Genomic DNA, 20,216 nt, shown 5'->3' with positions numbered 1-20,216 from the left:
TTCCCCTTTATTTAACTAGGCAGAACAGTTAAAGAACAATTCTTATTTTCAATGACGCACCTACGGGGAACAGTTGGTTAAACTGCTTGTTCAGGCGAAAACAAACAGACTTGTACCTTGTCAGCTCGGGATCGACTTGCAACCTTTCGCGTTACTAGTCCAACGCTCTAACCACTAGGTACCATGCCGCCCCTACACCTAAACCACTAGGCTACCGCCCCCCCACACTCAACCACTAGGCTACCTGCGCCCCTACACTCAACCACTAGCTACCTGCCGCCCCACACTCTAACACTAGGCTGCCTGCCGCCCCTACACTTAACCACTAGCTACCTGCCGCCCTACACTCTAACCACTAGGCTCCAGCCGCCCTACACTCTAACACTAGGCTACCTGCCGCCCCTACACTCTAACCACTAGCTACCTCCGCCCCCTTACACTCTAACCACTAGGCTACCTGCCGCCCCTACACTCTAACCACTAGGCTACCTGCCGCCCCACACTCTAACCACTAGGCTACCTGCCGCCCTACCTCTAACCACTAGGCTACCTGCCCGCCCCTACACTCTAACCACTAGCTACCATGCCGCCCCTACACTCTAACCACTAGGCTACCTGCCGCCCCTACACTCTAACCACAGGCTACCTGCCGCCCCTACACTCTAAACCACTAGGCTACCTGCCGCCCCTACACTCTAACCACTAGGCTACCTCCGCCCCTACACTCAACCACTAGGCTACTGCCGCCCCCTACACTCTAACCACTAGGCTACCTGCCGCCCCTACACTCTAACACTAGGCTACCTGCCGCCCTACACTCTAACCACTAGGCTACCATGCCGCCCCTACACTCTAAACCACTAGGCTACCTGCCGCCCCTACACTCTAACCACTAGGCTACCTGCCGCCCAACCTCTAACACTAGGCTACCTGCCCCCCTACACTCTAACCACTAGGCTACCTGGCGCCCCCTACACTCTAACCACTAGGCTACCTGCCGCCCCTACACTCTAACCACTAGGCTACCTGCCGCCCCTACACTCTAACCACTAGGCTACCTGCCGCCCCTCACTCTAACCACTAGGCTACCATGCCGCCCCACACTCTAACCACTAGGCTACCTGCCCCCCTACACTCTAACCACTAGGCTACCATGCCGCCCTACACTCTAACCACTAGGCTACCTGCCGCCCCTACACTCTAACCACTAGGCTGACCTGCCGCCCCTTACACTCTAACCACTAGGCTACCATGCCGCCCCTACACTCTAACCACTAGGCTACCATGCCGTCCCTACACTCTAACCACTAGGCTACCATGCCGTCCCTACACTCTAACCACTAGGCTACCATGCCATCCCTACACTCTAACCACTAGGCTACCATGCCGCCCCTATGACAAGACAAGACAACAACTGACCCTCAAGTCCTTCAGTGTCTCATCCCAAGTCATTCCCTAAAAACATGTCCATAGGGTACATAGGGTATAGCCCATCACTGATGTTCCAGTCACTTTCCTTTGGGTTCTAACCAGTCTCACTGGAATGACATGCCAAACGTGCCACAGAATATACAATAACGGGTATTTTCTTCACAGTAATTGAATGATCTTATCTTGCAGTAGTCATCGTGTCGATTTAGGTTGATTCTGGCTGTAGCCAGACAAAGTCGTTAAGCTCCTACTCCATTTCAATCAGCAGTATATAAACTGTGGTAGCAGCATGTTTTGTTGTTTTTTTTTGCATATATTTTCACTTTAACTGGGATCTCCTTTACTACTGTTTCCAAAACTGATTGGCTCGAACTGCAGTGGGCTGGGCAATGACTTTTCTTTGCTCCGAGGTATGTGGTTGGCTGCACACAACTATTTTGTGGATCCTTACTAGCATGTTTACATATATAAACAAATACACGAGACCTCGTAGATATCGATCAAAAGACTCAGCCTTGCCTTAACTTGATACTTTGTTGCAAGTTCTGATTAAATCGGCGATGTGCAATGTATCCAATTTTTGTGTTCAGGGATACCAAGTTTGGACCATCATGGCCACCATATAAACATTATGGTGCTCTCGGATACAATAACTGATGCAGCAGCATTGATGATGTGTGTAATCGCATAGATGTTCCATAAGAGTGCGTCTCAGAACAATATATTTCGCTAATCAATACTTAATGACACGCGTTAAGAGTTTCACATGGAAATTCTTACCATTCTTGCTAGCTGCCCACCCATCTCTGAGCTTGACAAAAGCATCACTACCAAGCCATAATTTAGCAGCGTTTTACATACACATCTGAGGACTGACTTTCGAGATATAACGTTAGCTTGTGACACACTTACCCGAGTGCTTTAATCTGTCCCTCAGCCTTTCTCCATGTCGGGCTCCTCAACCGAACTCATCTTCTCTGCAGCCACACGGACTCCAGACTGGACAGGAGGAAACAAACTACCGTTTTATTGGACTAAAATCTAATTGAGAACGCGTGCTGGCTTGAGATATTGCCTGAATTAAAACATTTGTGACTCGCAATTCCAGAGTGAGACAGCTATGATTTTTGATTAATAATCAATCAAATGTAGGTAGCTAATACTGCTTTCACCTGCACAGGTGTAACCGTTGCGTTTGAACATTTGTACATGTGCACCAATAATTAACATTTTCCTCACTTAAAATCCCAAGGGAAACACTGACCAAAAACGATGGTTTCTACCCTGTCGCAATAAACCACAGTACATTTGTCCCACTGATATTCAATTTAATATGCATATGGTTCCTGCTTCTACTTGGCTCATCTGGAACATCAGCACTTCATGATGTTGAAGATTACAATTTCAAAAATCATTTAATTAATTTACATGGCAGAACACAATTGATCTCTGAATTGCGTAACGAATAAAAAACAAAGAATACATGCATGATAGTGTCGGTTGTTAGAAGTTGGTTGTCTGATTACCTTCATTATCGTTCGAGTTTGTGTGAATGGCGTTTTTCCCCGTCAGAAATTATAATTAAACAAGTCACGAGGGGGTGTTGTATATTGTCCATATACCACAAACCCCCGAGGTGCCTTATTGCTATTATAAACTGGTTACCAACGTAATTAAAGTAGTAAAACGAAATGTTTTGTCATACACGTGGAATATGGTCTAATATACCATGGTTTTCAGCCAATCAGAATTCAAGGCTCAATCCACCCAGTTTATAATGATTGATTGGTAGTGGTAGGAAGTTCAAGTTGTAAGACTGGAGCAGATGGTAGCAGCGTGACGTGGAGCCTAGACACTGATCTTGGGTCAGTTTTGCATTATTCTCACTCATGGTTAAGTTTAGTATTGGGAGAGTGGGATCTGATCCTACATCTGTACCGAAGGGAAACTTCACCTCGACGCATGGAGATGATTGGCAAACTGGAGGCATAGTTGGGTTCTTCTCTCAAATCAAATTGTTATTGGTCGCATACACATATTTAGCACACGTTCTTGCGGGTGTAGTAAAATGCTTGTGTTCTTAGCTCCAACAGTGCAATAGTATCAAACAATTCACACAAATRTAAACGTAAAATAATGGAATTAAGAAATATTAGGACGAGCAATGTCGGAGTGGCATTGATTAAAATACAGTAGAATAGAATACAGTATATACATATGAGATGAATAAAGCAGTATGTAAACATTATTAAAGTGACCAGTGTTCCATGAATAAAGTGACCAGTGTTCCATGAATAAAGTGACCAGTGTTCCATTATTAAAGTGACCAGTGTTCCATTATTAAAGTGACCAGTGATTCCATTATTAAAGTGACCAGTGATTCCATGTCTATGTACACAGGGCAGAAGCCTCTAAAGGTGCAGAGTCAATTAACTGTTGAGAGCGCCATGTGTTAAACGTTTCACTACCGGGTTATAACAAGTACTGTGTTATAAACCTCTCACTGGTGTGAACAATACCAAGAAGCAGGACTTTTATATAATTTGAAGGCTCCCGAGTGGCGCAGCAGTCTAAGGCTAGAGGCGCCACTACAGACCCTGGTTCGATCCCGGACTGTATCACAACTTGCGGAGATCAGGAGTCACATAGGGTGGCACACAATTGGCCCAGCGTCAGCCGGGTTAGGGGAGAGTTTGGCCGTCATTGTAAAATAAGAATTAGTTCTTAACTGACTTTCCTAGTTTAAAAAAAAAAGTCAAATAAATAAACTTTACTTTTTCAATCTTAGAAACTGAATGAAACGTGATCCTTCCCTTTAGGCTGTACCCATCTTATATCACAAACATGTTTCTGAACAAAAGGATGATGCATTGAGTAGAGTTTACTACAAAACATAATTTCCTGTAAATGAAAAAACAACATTTATTGCAATCAATCTTTTTATTACAGGGCCCATCAGATGGTTTTGTAGGGTCTCAATATCGTACACATTCAAACTGCGCTGGGATTATTCAGACACAAAAGAAAACATTTCAAAACTTCAACCGTTTGTACCAGCTGTGTAAGGTTTAGTGTAGCTTGAAGATATGAGAGGAAGAGAAGGCTGATATCTCATCACCAGTTTCATGTGACATATTAAACTTAAACACATTGGTGGTCTCCCGGATTAAACCTAGTCCTAGAGACAACCCCCCTCCCCCAAAAAAACACTAGATTTTTTTGTCCAGTACTAGACTTTAATCTGTTACCTCTTTATCCGCCAGACTCTTTGTCCCCCAGGCTCTTTGTCCCCCAGACCCAGACTCTTTATCTTCAAAGCATTTGATGTGTCACTCATTAATCTTTCACCACATTAGGTCAAGACACAGTTTAAACATTACAGTATAGCTGGCCTCTAGTCAGGCTAAAACATGGAGACTAGCTTGCAATAGGTTTCACTGAGTAGTACAGAGTATAGAGCACCAGACCTAAGGCAGACCTAAGGCCTACATGTAATCTCAATGCAACAATGTGAGCAACAACAAAATAATCAAGCCAGAAACTAAAAGAGCTGAAAGCCAGTATCTTAAACAGATATTTGTTAATAAGACATTCTCTACCCAATGTGTCCGAAGAGCTAGTCATTATGTTTTCCAATATTGCAGATATAATAAACCCCAAGACAGAAAAAGTTAATTGGTGGAACAAACTTAGCATGAGTTTCAGGCTGTTTAGTGCTATCACACCGACTCATTGTCATGGCACAATCAAGTAGATGTAAATACCACAAACAGATTCGGGACCAGGCTAGAAAAAACTCTTTGGCAGTACTGACAATAAAAAATAAAATAAAAATATTAGCTACAAAAAACATCACACCATTTAATAAAAATGTAGAACAAGGAACAGTGCTTATTTGTTAGTTTCTATAACATAGTGTAACACCACTGAATAGTCTATTATATGTGTGTGTAGAACAGAATATTATAATATATACTTGAACTCACTCCCATTGAGTTGGATCAGATGTGCTTTGTCCTAGCGAAGGTGAACACATTGCAGATAGTGAAATAAAGGACCAGTATAAAGATATAAAAAAGGCCTTCCAAGGAAAAAATCTTTAATAATATTCTAATTTTTCAACTTAGGAGGTCCTCTTCTCACCATTGTATGTTTAACTGAGACTAGTACTTAAACTTTACTGTATACGAAAAGAAAAAATATATACCTGGGATTTCTCATAAGATCTTAAAACACATTTTATTTCTTTTTTTATATATATATTTTATTTTTTTACATACAATTAGAAGAAAAAAATTGCAAGTAAGAATCATTCTGAACCATGTTATAGTTGCATTGGATAGTCCCCTACTTTATATTTTAACAAAACTGTCACTGTTTACAGACAAGTATGGGATTGACATGGCCTGATAAATAGTGTATTCAGTATTAACTCCGGGTTGTTACCCTAATCAGGCAGGCTTATTAAAAGTGGTAGTATTCATTCATTGTAGCTTGGAATTAGTATGTATGTGTTTGTCAAATCTACTGCTCAGAGAGTCTGTCTGTTTTCTTCTGACCACCCTGGGCTTTGGGCAGAGGAACAGAATAATTGTGTGTCCCCAATGGCACCCTATTCCTCATAAAAGTATACCGCACCACCTTTAACCAGAGACGTACGGATCCTGGTCAAAAGTATTGCACTACATAGGGAATAGAGTGTCATTGGGGACCGCAATTTAACAAACAGTCTCTTCTTACTGGTACCAGGGGGTCTTACGGATCCAGTGCAGGGTGAACCCGGCATCCGTCCGGATCTTGATGGAGGCAGCCTCGGCCTCCCTAACCGTCTCCTTCACAGACTGCATCAGGTTCTGGGCATTGTGAACCAACATCTCTGTGGCCTGGGAGAGGAGGGAGAAAAATGGTCAAATTGATCAGTAAGCTGTTCTTGAGTAAAACTGGACTACACTAGTAACATTACTMCTAATTACTACTCTAGCAATTGCTTTTCAAAGTTTAGTTTTTTCCCCCGTTATTAAACAAGTGGAATAGGGACTGTTCCTTATTCCAATTGTATAATGACAGAAACCAGTCAACCTCATTACGATGTAATTACAAAGCAAAAAGGTAACTTTGGTTGATGAGTGTTATCCAGTGATGTCCAGTGTACTGACCTGCTCGGACTCCTCCTCGCTGATGTTGGTACGACCCAACATGGTGGCCTTGACTGTGGACAGGATCTTCAGCTGTGTGCTGATGGTCGGGATGCGCTCACACACCTGGAACACAGAGAAGTTGATCCAAGTTCAAGTTGATTTAAAGTGCATTTTACACAGGTCTCAACAAGATACATTATCAGTCAGAGACATGAAGATCAAACACAGAAAACTGTGTAATTTAATTCAAATGATCTATCCTAATTCAAATCACGAGGACATGCAGGAAATTCTAAATTTTAGCTTTAGTCCTACCACTCCTACATGAATATAACGTTGTCCTTTGTGTTGTCTCTGAACATGCCAGAGCAGCCGCCTCTGAACAGAGCAGCCGCCTCTGAACAGAGCAGCCGCCTCTGAACAGAGCAGCCGCCTCTGAACAGAGCAGCCGCCTCTGAACAGAGCAGCCGCCTCTGAACAGAGCAGCCGCCTCTGAACAGAGCAGCCGCCTCTGAACAGAGCAGCCGCCTCTGAACAGAGCAGCCGCCTCTGAACAGAGCAGCCGCCTCTGAACAGAGCAGCCGCCTCTGAACAGAGCAGCCGCCTCTGAACAGAGCAGCCGCCTCTGAACAGAGCAGCCGCCTCTGAACAGAGCAGCCGCCTCTGAACAGAGCAGCCGCCTCTGAACAGAGCAGCCGCCTCTGAACAGAGCAGCCGCCTCTGAACAGAGCAGCCGCCTCTGAACAGAGCAGCCGCCTCTGAACAGAGCAGCCGCCTCTGAACAGAGCAGCCGCCTCTGAACAGAGCAGCCGCCTCTGAACAGAGCAGCCGCCTCTGAACAGAGCAGCCGCTGCTGCACAAGAAAACCCTGAAGAAAGCAGACTGAAAATGTTTCTAGCTGTTGTCAAATCCTTGCTTCCTCCATCCTTGCTTCCTCCCTCCTTGCTTGCTCAATTCTTCTCAAACTGCATTGGAGGAGAAGATCCTTAGGTCCCTCCCTTGGACCTCCTCRTCCAATGAGCTTTGAGAGGAATTGAGGAAACAAGGAGGAATTTGGCAGAAGACTGGACCAGATAAAACCACATGTATTGCGTCGGAGACATCAGTTGTATTTTTTTGAAGAAGACATGAGCAGGGATCAGCCAGTCAACTGACCTGGAGGAGGTTGGTCCGGATGCGTTTGTCTGTGCACTGCTTGGCCACCTCCTTGGCCAYCTTTGTGACCTCGTCTGAGGCTTTTGCGATGTCTTTGGCACACTGAATGAGGGCACGCTTGTTCCCACCGGCACCGCGCACCAGACGGGACATCTCAGCCATGAGCAGGGCCATTCTCTTGGCTGCACCGATGATGTCGTTACCCTGAAAGAGATCACAAACAAGCAAAGCATGAAATCGGACGTCTGACAACACAGTGCGCACAACACAGTGCGCACAACACAGTGCGCACAACACAGTGCGCACAACACAGTGCGCACAACACAGTGCGCACAACAGAATGGAAACTCTGAGCTGCTCTAATGTTGCTTTCTGGTCGCAGAGAAATTCCAATGTTCTGTCTTGCCAATAAACTTAACATCAAACCTGAACGTGTAAGTGAATGTGCTTGTATCTCACCTTGCTGGACCACTTGCGYGCCTCCTCGTGGAGCTGTCTGGCGGCCATCATCATGGGCTCGCTCACCATCTCTCCCACCTCTTGCTCTGGGAAGTCCTCGTCCTTCTCCTCTGGGGGAGGGGGTCTGGGGGGAGGAACCTCACCCTCGGGGAGAGGRGGTTTTGGTGGGGCGGGCTCGTCGCTGACCTGGCATGTTGCATTCAGAGCGGTGAAACGTTAGGAATGTTGCAGACAGAAGTGCTAATTCTCTATTCTACATGGCAGATCATTTCTGTTCTAAAAATATATCCTAACGTTCTGAAACCACATTGTTACCCCACTGAACAAAACCCTGGTGTTGACAGTCTAGGACTGTAAAGCTTTTTGTGAAAAAAAGTTTTATAAATGAATTTGATTGTGACTTACGTGCAGCTGGTCCAGATCAGGAGGTGGTGGGGGGAAGTCTGGTTCCTGTGGCTGGAACGCATCTCTCACCTTGGCAACGGCCCCCAGGATCCTATGGCCTGAATCCAGGAAGCCCTTCTGCAGACCTGGACACCACAGAGGAAGAATCAGTTAGTTAGGCCTCATAAACAGACCTGGACACCACAGAGGAAGAATCAGATAGATCGTTAGGCCTTATAAATAGGAGACTAGACCTAAAGGCCCCAAAAGTTTCTGGTGTAGCGACAGTAAAACATTCACAGACCCTTAAACCATAACACCATTGACTAAACCTTAACTTTGGACTATCAAAGATTCAGAAATTGACAGAACGAGGCTTCATATTTTGTATTACGTCATGCTAGATAGCTATTACAGCAGAGTACACAGTATAACGATCAAACATATCCTAAATGTAGGGAAACTGCCTCGGAACGTACTTGGATCGGTGATGTTCCCAGCCACAGCCTTGGCGTCCATGACCATGGGAGATATGGTCCGGCTCAGCTCATCAGACGCAGCCTTCACGATCTCCCTGAATCTAGGATCCTCAGAGTTCTCCACCTACGGATACAATTCTATTCATGTTTCTCTTTCTAAATCACGTACTTTTGTTCTCTGATTCAGTTGTCAGTATTGTAAACTGCTAAAAATGCACCATCGTGGCACATGTGTTTGTATGCTTCTGCCTCTGCATTCCTTGCTCTTTGTGGTTTTAGACTGGGTTTCTGTAAAGCTCTTTGTGACATCTGCTGATGTAAAAAAGGGCTCTATAAAATGAATGTGATTGATTGAAATGATCGATTGTATGCGTAAATAAAACATATCTATACCTCCCGTTTGGCCACCAGGAGGATGCGGTTGGCCCGTCGGGCGATGCTGGTGGCCCCTACCACTAACATCTGGGGCTGGTGGTTAGCCATGGCAGCGCGACATTTCTCCAGGTCCTTCTTAATGGCCTCCTCAGAGGCATCCAACAGAGACTTGGTGTCTATAGCCTCGTCCACCAAACCTAGAGACCGAGGAGACATCATTCTTAGTGCTAATAAGGAAGTGAACACATTTACATTTTTCACACAACGCCCACTTTATTGTGATAAATAATAAAATGATAGATGGTCTGACACTACCTGTCATTTTCTCCACGTTGTCAATCCACTGGTTGTTCATGGTCTCAAAGTGCTCCATCGCAGCCTGGTTGCCTGGGTTTCTCAGCATGATACGGGCAGCAGAGACCACCTAGAACAGAAAGTTCCCATCAGTTTGGGGACATCATTCCATCATCCTCCTGACCAATTGACACTGAGATACTCCCTCACCTGTGGTGTGATYTCTCTTGTAGATTTGACAGCAGCTTGGATCCCCTCRACAGTGCTCTTGTTCGCTGTCCCCACAGCAGCAGCCTTTTCTGCCGTGGCAGCCAGCTTGTTGGCATGGTTCTCAAAGTTGGCCGCCCTCTCGTCAAACACCTAATATAACAGTTACATATCACTGAATGATACAAACTTAAAAAGGGATACTTCGGGATTATCTACTTCCCCAGAGTAGCATGCTAGTAGATACCATAGACAAATGAGTCAGGATAGTCAAAGCCAGAGACCTATCTAGAGCCACCATATATCACAGAATGTAACCCCATTCTATATATGTAATATATAGCTCTATATACCTCTCTGCTCATAGGTAGAAGTTAACAAATGAGCCATGATGGAGGCAGGGAGACAGACAGAGAGATAGACAGAAAGAGAGGGAGTGAGAGCGGGAGGGAGAAATCACCCACCTGGTCCCTGTTGGGGGCATTGGGTGGGGCGGTGGCGGCCACAGCCAGCAGTTTGATGGGAGTGGTCGTGTCGCTAAAGATGTCTGACACCTCCTGTGTCATCGCCTCCTGCATCGTTCCTTTGAGGTTCTGACAAGACCACACACACGAGTTAGTTAGCAAGAGACCAGCTTTAGAAATATTACATGTTAACGATAAACTCTTATGTCTCTTTTAACAAGTGGCTTACATTGCATCTCAAATCAATGGAAATATTGGATTGAAACTGGTGCAGTTCTACAGCTATTGTTGAACAATTGATTTTAATGTGGCTTTCTCACTTCATGAATAACTCCTAAACACATGTTATTGGCCTACTTTAAGGTATCATAGTTATAGTGGATTGAGAGCATTAGACTGGAGCTGTTGTCTCCAGCCAGAAGGGGGAGTATGTCACCATGACTGTATCAGAGTGAGCTCTAGTCAGCAGGGGGAGTATTTCACCATGACTGTATCAGAGTGAGCTCCAGCCNGTATTTCACCATGACTGTATCAGAGTGAGCTCCAGCCAGCAGGGGGAGTATTTCACCATGACTGTATCAGAGTGAGCTCCAGCCAGCAGGGGGAGTATTTCACCATGACTGTCAGTGAGCTCCAGCCAGCAGGGGGAGTATTTCACCATGACTGTATCAGAGTGAGCTCTAGTCAGAAGGGGGAGTATGTCACCATGACTGTATCAGAGTTAGCTCTAGTCAGCAGGGAGTATTTCACCATGACTGTATCGAGTGAGCCTAGCAGCAGGGGAGTATTTCACCATGACTGTATCAGAGTGAGCTCGTCAGCCAGCAGGGAGTATTTCACCATGACTGTCAGTGAGCTTCCAGCCAGCAGGGGAGTATTTCACCATGACTGTACAGAGTGAGCTCTAGTCAGAAGGGAGATATGTCACCATGACTATCAGAGTGAGCTCTAGTCAGCAGGGGGAGTATTTCACCATGACTGTATCAGGTGAGCTCCACAGCAGGGGGAGTATTTCACCATGACTGTATCAGAGTGAGCTCAGCCAGCAGGGGGAGTATTTCACCATGACTGTTCAGAGTGAGCTCCAGCCAGCAGGGGTAGATTCACCATGACTGTCAGTGAGCTCTAGTCAGCAGGGGGAGTATTTCCCATGACTGTATCAGAGTGAGCTCCAGTCAGCAGGGGGAGTATTTCACCATGACTATCAGAGTGAGCTCTAGTCAGCAGGGGAGTATTTCACCATGACTGTCAGTGAGGCTCTAGTCAGCAGGGGAGTATTTCACATGACTGTCAGTGAGCTCTAGTCAGCAGGGGGAGTATTTCACCATGACTGTCAGTGAGCTCTAGTCAGCAGGGGGAGTATTTCACCATGACTGTCAGTGAGCTCTAGTCAGCAGGGGATTTTCACCATGACTGTCAGTGAGCTCTAGTCAGCAGTGGGAGTATTTCATCATGACTGTCAGTGAGCTCCAGTCAGCAGGGGAGTATTTCACCATACTATCAGAGTGAGCTCTAGTCAGCAGGGGGTATTTCACCATGACTGTCAGTGAGCTCTAGTCAGCAGGGGAGTATTTCACCATGACTGTCAGTGAGCTCTAGTCAGCAGGGGGAGTATTTCACCATGCCGTTCAGTGAGCTCTAGTCAGCAGGGGGGTATTTCACCATGACTGTCAGTGAGCTCTAGCCAGCAGGGGGAGTATTTCACCATGACTGTCAGTGAGCTTCTAGTCAGCAGGGGGGTATTTCACCATGACTGTCAGTGAGCTCAGTCAGCAGGGGAGTATTTCACCATGACTGTCAGTGAGCTCTAGTCAGCAGGGGAGTATTTCACCTGACTGTCAGTGAGCTCTAGTCAGCAGGGGAGTATTTCACCAGACTGTCAGTGAGCTCTAGTCAGCAGGGGAGTATTTCACCATGACTGTCAGTGAGCTCCAGTCAGCAGGGGAGTATTTCACCATGACTGTCAGTGAGCTCTAGTCAGCAGGGGGAGTATTTCACCATGACTTCAGTGAGCTCTAGTCAGCAGGGGGAGTATTTCACCATGACTCGAGTGAGCTCTAGTCAGCAGGGGGAGTATTTCACCATGACTGTCAGTGAGCTCTAGTCAGCAGGGGGAGTATTTCACCATGACTGTCAGTGAGCTCTAGTCAGCAGGGGAGTATTTCACCATGACTGTCAGTGAGCTCTAGTCAGCAGGGGGAGTATTTCACCATGACTGTCAGTGAGGTGCTCTAGTCAGCAGGGGGGATTTCACCATGACTGTCAGTGACTCAGCAGCAGGGGAGTATCACATGACTGTCAGTGAGCTCTAGCAGCAGGGGGAGTATTTCACCATGACTGTTCAGTGAGCTCTAGTCAGCAGGGGGAGTATTTCACCATGACTTCAGTGAGCTCTAGTCAGCAGGGGAGTATTTCACATGACTGTCAGTGAGCTCTAGTCAGCAGGGGAGTATTTCACCATGACTGTCAGTGAGCTCTAGTCAGCAGGGGGAGTATTCACCATGACTTCAGTGAGCTCTCAGTCAGCAGGGGGGTATTTCACCATGACTGTCAGTGAGCTCTAGTCAGCAGGGGGGGTATTTCACCATGACTGTCAGTGAGCTCCAGTCAGCAGGGGGAGTATTTCACCATGACTGTCTGACTGTCAGTGAGCTCCAGTCAGCAGGGGGAGTATTTCACCATGACTGTCAGTGAGCTCTAGTCAGCAGGGGGAGTATTTCACCACGACTGTCAGTGAGCTCTAGTCAGCAGGGGGAGTATTTCACCATGACTGTCAGTGAGCTCTAGTCAGCAGGGGGAGTATTTCACCACGACTGTCAGTGAGCTCTAGTCAGCAGGGGAGTATTTCACCATGACTGTCAGTGAGCTCTAGTCAGCAGGGGGAGTATTTCACCATGACTGTCAGTGAGCTCTAGTCAGCAGGGGAGTATTTCACCATGACTGTCAGTGAGCTCTAGTCAGCAGGGGGAGTATTTCACCATGACTATCAGAGTGAGCTCTAGTCAGCAGGGGAGTATTTCACCATGACTATCAGAGTGAGCTCTAGTCAGCAGGGGGAGTATTTAACCATGACTGTGTCAGAGTGAGCTCTAGTCAGCAGGGGGGTATTTAACCATGACTATCAGAGTGAGCTCTAGCCAGAGTCTGGATGACTATTACAATGTTTATTTAACCTTTATTTAACTAGGCAAGTCAGTTAATAAAAAAATAATTTAAATAAGAACAAATCATTTTTTAAATCTAATATTCAAAACTTACAATGTACTTGCAGTGAAGCCGCTCAATAACTACATCATACCAGTCATCCAACAGATTCCCATTCAGAGCAACACACAGAAGAATCCAGGGTCAATGCCCTGCTCAAGGGCATGTGACCGATCTACCACCAGGCCAAAAAACATGAACCAGAACCTCTAAGATCCCCGCACATTCCATTCCCCCCAAAAACCCCCCAATGCACCAACAACCAAGAAGAACTAAAGAGAAAAAGACAGAAGAAAACAGAAAACAATGCAAATAAATAAATAATAATAATACATTTAAAACAAAGGACATCAAGGACAACTGAAATCATAACAACAATGCCAGCTGTATATGTTTGTGTGCATGTCTGGCACTATTACATGTATGTGTGTGTTCTTGTATGTTTATTTGAATAGAGTATGTGTATATGCATGTGTACAAACACCTGCACGGCATCAGCCTCAGGCAAACTGGCATTAGTTGTAAAAACACTGCCACTTAGTGTCATTCAAATGTACTTTTATTATGATTTATTTTGACTTTAAAAATATATACTTTTATCTTTGACCATTTTATCTCACACAGCAAATCCACTCCCACTTGTCTCCAATTCCACATACCAACCATCAACTTCCCTCAGCCCATCCCATCTCTGTTGGCCACCCACTTCGGGTTTCTACGCAACACATATCTTTCAACTATACTGTGATGTTTAATGTACAATTTCAATCTAACTAATCGAATCCACAGATTGCGAGTTGAAGATAAATACTTTTACTAAGAGTATTAGTATATTAGTAATTGACTGACCCGGTCTCTCCAGATCTCCTAACAGTACTTTTTCTAGGGTCAGTTTTAGATCAATGCTATGCATTTTCAGCCATTCCTGAACCTGAGACCAGAAGCAGTCTACCTGAGGGCAATACCAAAATAAATGGTCTATTGATTCTGTATCCTCAAAACAAAATCTGCAGAGCTTCGATGATTTTATGCCCCAAATATTCAACATTTTGTAGGTGGCAAGAATTCTATATAATAATTTTAGCTGAAAAGCATTAAGTCTTGCGTTGTTTTATATATCATACCATGGAATCGGTACATCAAAAAACTTTCTTTAAATAAGAACAAATTCTTATTTACAATGACGGCCTACCCCGGCCAAACCTGGACGACGCTGGGCCAATTGTGCGCCACCCTATGGGACTCCCAATCACGGCCGGTTGTGATAACACCTGGACTAGTGTAGATAATGGCTTGAGAGCGACTGTAGGTGAGTGAATGTGAGCAGTCTTACTTTCAGGCCCTCCTGGAGCTGTTGAGCCACAGCACGCGCCTGTGGGGACTCTCCATCACCCCTGGCGGCCAGGTCGGCTAGCTGGGCCATCAGCTGTTCCACCTGSTCACACTTCCCTACCAGCTCCTGTCTGTAGGGACCTGGCAGAGCGTTAGCCAGACGACGGCCCTCCGCCACCAGCCCCCGGATAGCTGCCTGGCCTGGGGAGAGACACAGTCAGACACTCGCAGGCTCAGAAACACACAGAGTAGACACACCAGCACACAGCAAACAAAGCTTTGGATCATTGGTGGGTCTCTACCGATTTGGGCCAGAGGGTTAGGAGTAGTAGGACCGCCCACACATCCTTCATTCTATATCGCTGTATGACATTCTATATCGCTGTATGACATTCTATATCATAAACTGGGTGGTTCGAGCCCTGAATGCTGATTGGCTGAAATGCATGGTATATCAGACCGTATACCACGGCTATGACGAAACATGTATTTTTACTGCTCTAATTACTTTGGTAACCAGTTTATAATAGCAATAGGGCACCTTATGTCATGCCTAACAGCCCGTAGCTGTATATTGGCCATATACCACACCCCCTCGGGCCTTATTGCTTAATTGTTGTATATGTTACTCTATATAGTTGTGATTATGTTTACTCTGAACATTCTCCAGGAGGCTATGTAATACAGCCCAGAGTCTAAGTGTTAACAGATGAGAGAATATCCAGGCTTCTGAGCCGACAAGCCAAGGAGATAATGAGGTTGGGAGAGAGCATAGGAATGTAGTACACAGAGAAAAACAACACAGCAGACATGTACACAGAGTCTGGACTGATGTTCACTGTAGAGGGAGAGAGGGAGGAAGGGAGAGAGAGAGAGAGAGAGGCAGGAAGGAGGGCTGAGAGAGAGCGGGAGAAGGAGAGAGAGAGAGATGGAGGGGAAGAAAGCAAGGGGGAGGGAGTTAGAGAAAGAGATAAAAGGAAGGAATGAGAAAGAGACAAGGCCATTCAGACTCACCCACTCCCCCGTCATCGATGGTGGGGTTCTCCATCCAGCTCTGGGCCTGCTCTATCTTCCCCTCCAGGTGGACAGCAGCCTTGGCAGGCCTGCTGTTGGCTACAGCCTTGCTGGTCTTAGACTGCAGGTTCTGTAGGGCTGTGGCTATATGCTTCGCCAATGCCCTGGCCTCCGGAGTATCACCTTTACCCCTGTGATGGGAGACAATGATGACGTACTGGAAATGAAAAGTCCATAGTCTCTCTCTTAAGGATGATAGGTAGTTATTCTAGGGATAGCTAAATGAAAAGTCCATAGTCTCTCTCTTAAGGATGATAGGTAGTTATTCTGGGGATAGCTAAATGAAATAGAATGGTGCATGTAGGTGTTGATTAAGATTTATGGACTACTGGTCAGCAAGAAAACGATGTGATAAGATTCACTTAACCTCTAAGGCAGTGGCATTCAAGGTCGGGGTCGCGACCCCACTAGGGGGAATTGCAAAATTAACAAAATAATAATAACAATAATAGGAACAAAAAATTAAGAGTACAGATCATTGTATGGAGCCAATATACAAACGTTTTTGAGAAAGGTAATTTGAAAAATTACATTGAGTAAACATATTTATTAGTTTCTTTTTTTAAATTATCTAAAAATATACTGATTTTAAGGTTGTGTCACTAGATTTGGGGGTCCCTGCTGAAAAGGTTCTAAGGAATTACATGGCCTAAGGATAGCAGACAGAAAGCACAATATTGGCCCAAGGACACAACCCTGCGGAACTCAATATTTAACCTTGTAGTGTTTTCAACATTCTTCATTACACATTAAGATATTGACTCAGACAGACCAAGCCCCCGCTCAGGTAATACCTCCGATCCTTTTGAAGCTGTATTGTCATACAGTTGTCTATACTGCCAGGGGATGTTGTCAGTTGTAATATGTGTACCCATTAGTTTGAACTCCACTCTTAGATCTGKTATTGTTAGCTCAGAAGAGAAGCCCACTGTGGTCTGCTCAACCAGTACCATTAGTTCAAATGTGAATTTCATAAACTTTAATACCCCCTCAGTTTTCATATCACATATAGGGCTTGGGCTGTTGCACAATAGCAACCAAAGCCCATGTAAGTCAGTTTATAACATTCCATCATTGGTTWCTGTGAGAGTCKCTCATATTGACATTGGCTGCCGCCACAGGAAAAGTAATTCACATTTCTACTCCTTCCTCTTTTACTAATAGAACACATGGTGCAGTTCTATGGCCATACTAACTACATCAATATCAACCATCAGACAGGTTCTTAAACCGCCTATTGAACATAGAAACTTCAAGCTATGTGACTTTAAAAATCGTAAAGGACTTGGATTGATGCATCTGAATATTAGGAACTTTCTTCCTAAACTGGATTACATCAAGTTACGGGTTATGCAGACGAATCCGGACATTCTGGTATTGACTGAAACTTGGATCTCTGGGGGCATTCTGCACTCTAATAATATTGAGGATTATAATGTGTTCAGAGCTGACAGACAGGGTAGAGGTGGTGGGGTGGCCATTTTTATAAAAATATTTATATATTTTTCTCCTAACTGAAATCCATTTCCCAGCTACAATCTTTAAGCCTTTGTCTGCGGGGGGGGGGGTGTATTCATAACTGTTATAAAGGGTCTAACTAGTTTGTGGTCTTCTTTTACAAAATCAGAAGTTATTATCCTGGGTGACTTCAATTATGATTGGAAAATGCAGGCTTCAGACAATCTAAAATACATGATGATGTAATGATCTAAACCCAACCGGTTACTAAGTCTAAACGGCCCAACCCTATAGAGTCAACTCTGATTAATTTCATTCTAACAAATACACCAGAGAGATATGTTTCTACTGTTATCTTCTCCTAAGACATTAGTGACCATTTCCAAGAGGTTTGTATTAGAYATGTGAGAAGACAAATCTAAGCCTTGTGACATCACAAAGAGGAACTTTAACTTCAGTGATCATGTTTTGTTTTTTTACATTATCTTTATTTTAGTGACCTTGATTGTATTTTAGCTGTCGTTGAACCCGATTCAGCTTTGAGCCTCTTTGTAGATGTCTTCTGTACTATTGTGGATAGTCATGCTCCCTTTATATAATGGAGGGTTAAAGGTAGATCTAATACCTGGTACACGCCGCAATTATCAGAAGTCATTCATAAAAGAGATGATGCTTGGTTCAAGGACAGGAACACAGGCTTATGCCCGGACTGGCAAGCTTTTATTAAGCAGCTGAGGAATCACTGAGATATAAATCAGAAAGGCTAAATCTGATCTACTATTTAAACGCTCTTTCAGATTGTAATGGGAACCTGGATAAATTCTGGAAAACTGTCAAATTCTTAAAAGGGTTCTACTTCCTCTGTACAACAACAAATTAATTCAGACACTGGCTGCATTACAGGAAAAGAAAACTCCATAATTGATGCATTTAATCACCATTTTATATCAGCAGGGCTATCAATTTCAAAGAACTTCTAAGGCTATTTACCATGATATTGGGCAGGATGCGGGTAGGGGAAACTTGATGAATGATCAGAGAATTGAGTCAAAAATATATTTTAAGATATTTACAGAAATAGAAGCCCTGGATGCTTTGCTAGGGTGGCGAGTACGGCCGATCCCCGGGGCCAAGCTCCCTGCCATCCAGGACCTCTATACAAGGCAGTGTGAGTGGAAGGCCCCAAAAATTGTCCATAAAGTAGGGTCCATACAGAAATGGTTTGTCGAGATCGGTGTGGAAAAACTTGACTGGCCTGCACAGAGCCCTGATCTCAACCCCATTTAACACATTTGGGATGAATTGGAAAGCCGACTGCAAGCCAGGCCTAATTGCCCAACATCAGACCTCACTAATGCTCTAATGCTCTTGTGGCTGAATGGAAGCAAGTCCCCGCAGCAATGTTCCAACATCTACTGGGAAGACTTCCCAGAAGAGTGGAGGCTGTTATAGCAGCAAAGGGTGGACCAACTCCATAATAATGCTCATGATTTTGATGTTCGACGAGGTGTCCACATACTTTTGGTCATGTAGTGTAGCTACCTCAATTACCTGGTACCCCTGCACATTGACTCAGTACTGGTACTCCCTGTATATAGCCATGTTATTACCTGGTACCCCTGCACATTGACTCAGTACTGGTACTCCCTGTATATAGCCATGTTATTACCTGGTCCCCTGCACATGACTCAGTACTGGACTCCCTGTATATAACCATGTTATTACCTGGTACCCCTGCACATTGACTCAGTATGGTACTCCCTGTATATAGCCATGTTATTACCTGGTACCCCTGCACATTGACTCAGTACTGGTACTCCTTGTATATGCCATGTTATTACCTGGTACCCCTGCACATTGACTCAGTACTGGGTACTCCCTGTATATAGCCATGTTATTACCTGGTACCCCTGCACATTGACTCAGTACTGGTACTCCCTGTATATAGCCATGTTATTTTTACTTGTTATTCATTATTCAGTGTCTATTTATTCCACGTGTCACTTTTTCAATTTTTTACCTGTAACTCTGCATTGTTGGAAGCATTTCACTGTTAGTCTACACCTGTTGTTTACGAACCACATGACAATTAATTGTATTTTCAAGGGTATATAAAATGGATTACTTACTGTCTCCGGAGTTCAGAGAGCTTGGCGGTGAGAGCAGCCATCTCTCCGATGGACCTCAGGACGTCATCTCTCTCCTTGGGGTCTTCACACATGTCAGCGATCTTCTTGGCCTCAGACAGGAGGGCTCTAATGTTTTCCTCTCCCTCAGGACCACCGTTAGGGTCTGCCAGCCAGTTCTGCAGGGGCACAGGGTTAGGGGTCAACATAACACAACAGGCTCAAGACCATGGAACACAACAGGCTCAAGACCATGGAACACAAATGCCTGTTGCTTAATGCTTTTGTGTGCTATCCTCTGGGATTTGTACTTTTTCCATTGTGCAATTTTTAACCCCCCCCCAAAAAATCTAGCAATCAAGAGTCTACCTGAGCAGCGTCAATCCTCTTGGCGATGACCTGTTTGGAGTTGGTCATGGCCTCCAGTTTCCGGCCTGCATTCTCCACTTTCCCCGCGAGAACATCCAGGCCCTGGGAGACCTGCTGGGCCTTCTGCTTGGCTGCAGGAGATGCCCCCTGACCCCTGGAGATAGACAGAGAGAAAGACAACACAGAACATAAGACGGTTGTAAAATTCTTAAAACTTTCCCGAAGTTCAAAGGTTTTTCAGGAATCACAGCATATTCCCCCACCAAA

General features: G+C 44.9%; 1 protein-coding gene and 1 long non-coding RNA gene across 2 annotated transcripts in view; both read right to left on the bottom strand.

The window, feature by feature from the left end:
* LOC139028086 (uncharacterized) overlaps nucleotides 1-3,122 on the bottom strand; it is a 5,882-nt gene extending 2,760 nt beyond the window's left edge. Inside the window, exons 1-2 of the long non-coding RNA XR_011480261.1 lie at nucleotides 2,958-3,122; nucleotides 2,344-2,430 (exon numbers count right to left, since the gene is read on the bottom strand). This is a non-coding gene — a long non-coding RNA (uncharacterized lncRNA). The remainder of the gene's footprint in view (nucleotides 1-2,343; nucleotides 2,431-2,957) is intronic.
* Nucleotides 3,123-4,352: 1,230 nt separating this feature from the next.
* LOC111968172 (vinculin-like) overlaps nucleotides 4,353-20,216 on the bottom strand; it is a 67,422-nt gene continuing 51,558 nt past the window's right edge. Inside the window, 14 exon segments of the mRNA XM_070445046.1 lie at nucleotides 4,353-6,314; nucleotides 6,588-6,692; nucleotides 7,725-7,928; nucleotides 8,184-8,369; nucleotides 8,589-8,713; nucleotides 9,047-9,170; nucleotides 9,440-9,618; nucleotides 9,737-9,845; nucleotides 9,926-10,075; nucleotides 10,387-10,515; nucleotides 14,924-15,123; nucleotides 15,937-16,127; nucleotides 19,584-19,759; nucleotides 19,950-20,103. Of these exon segments, the coding sequence (XP_070301147.1) occupies nucleotides 6,168-6,314; nucleotides 6,588-6,692; nucleotides 7,725-7,928; nucleotides 8,184-8,369; nucleotides 8,589-8,713; nucleotides 9,047-9,170; nucleotides 9,440-9,618; nucleotides 9,737-9,845; nucleotides 9,926-10,075; nucleotides 10,387-10,515; nucleotides 14,924-15,123; nucleotides 15,937-16,127; nucleotides 19,584-19,759; nucleotides 19,950-20,103 (2,179 nt within the window). The 3' untranslated portion in view covers nucleotides 4,353-6,167.

This window comes from Salvelinus sp. IW2-2015, linkage group LG8, assembly GCF_002910315.2.
Source record: "Salvelinus sp. IW2-2015 linkage group LG8, ASM291031v2, whole genome shotgun sequence".
Taxonomy (NCBI): domain Eukaryota; kingdom Metazoa; phylum Chordata; class Actinopteri; order Salmoniformes; family Salmonidae; genus Salvelinus; species Salvelinus sp. IW2-2015.
The sequence above is the reverse complement of the archived record's forward strand: the minus strand, read 5'-3'. Positions and strand labels throughout refer to the sequence as shown.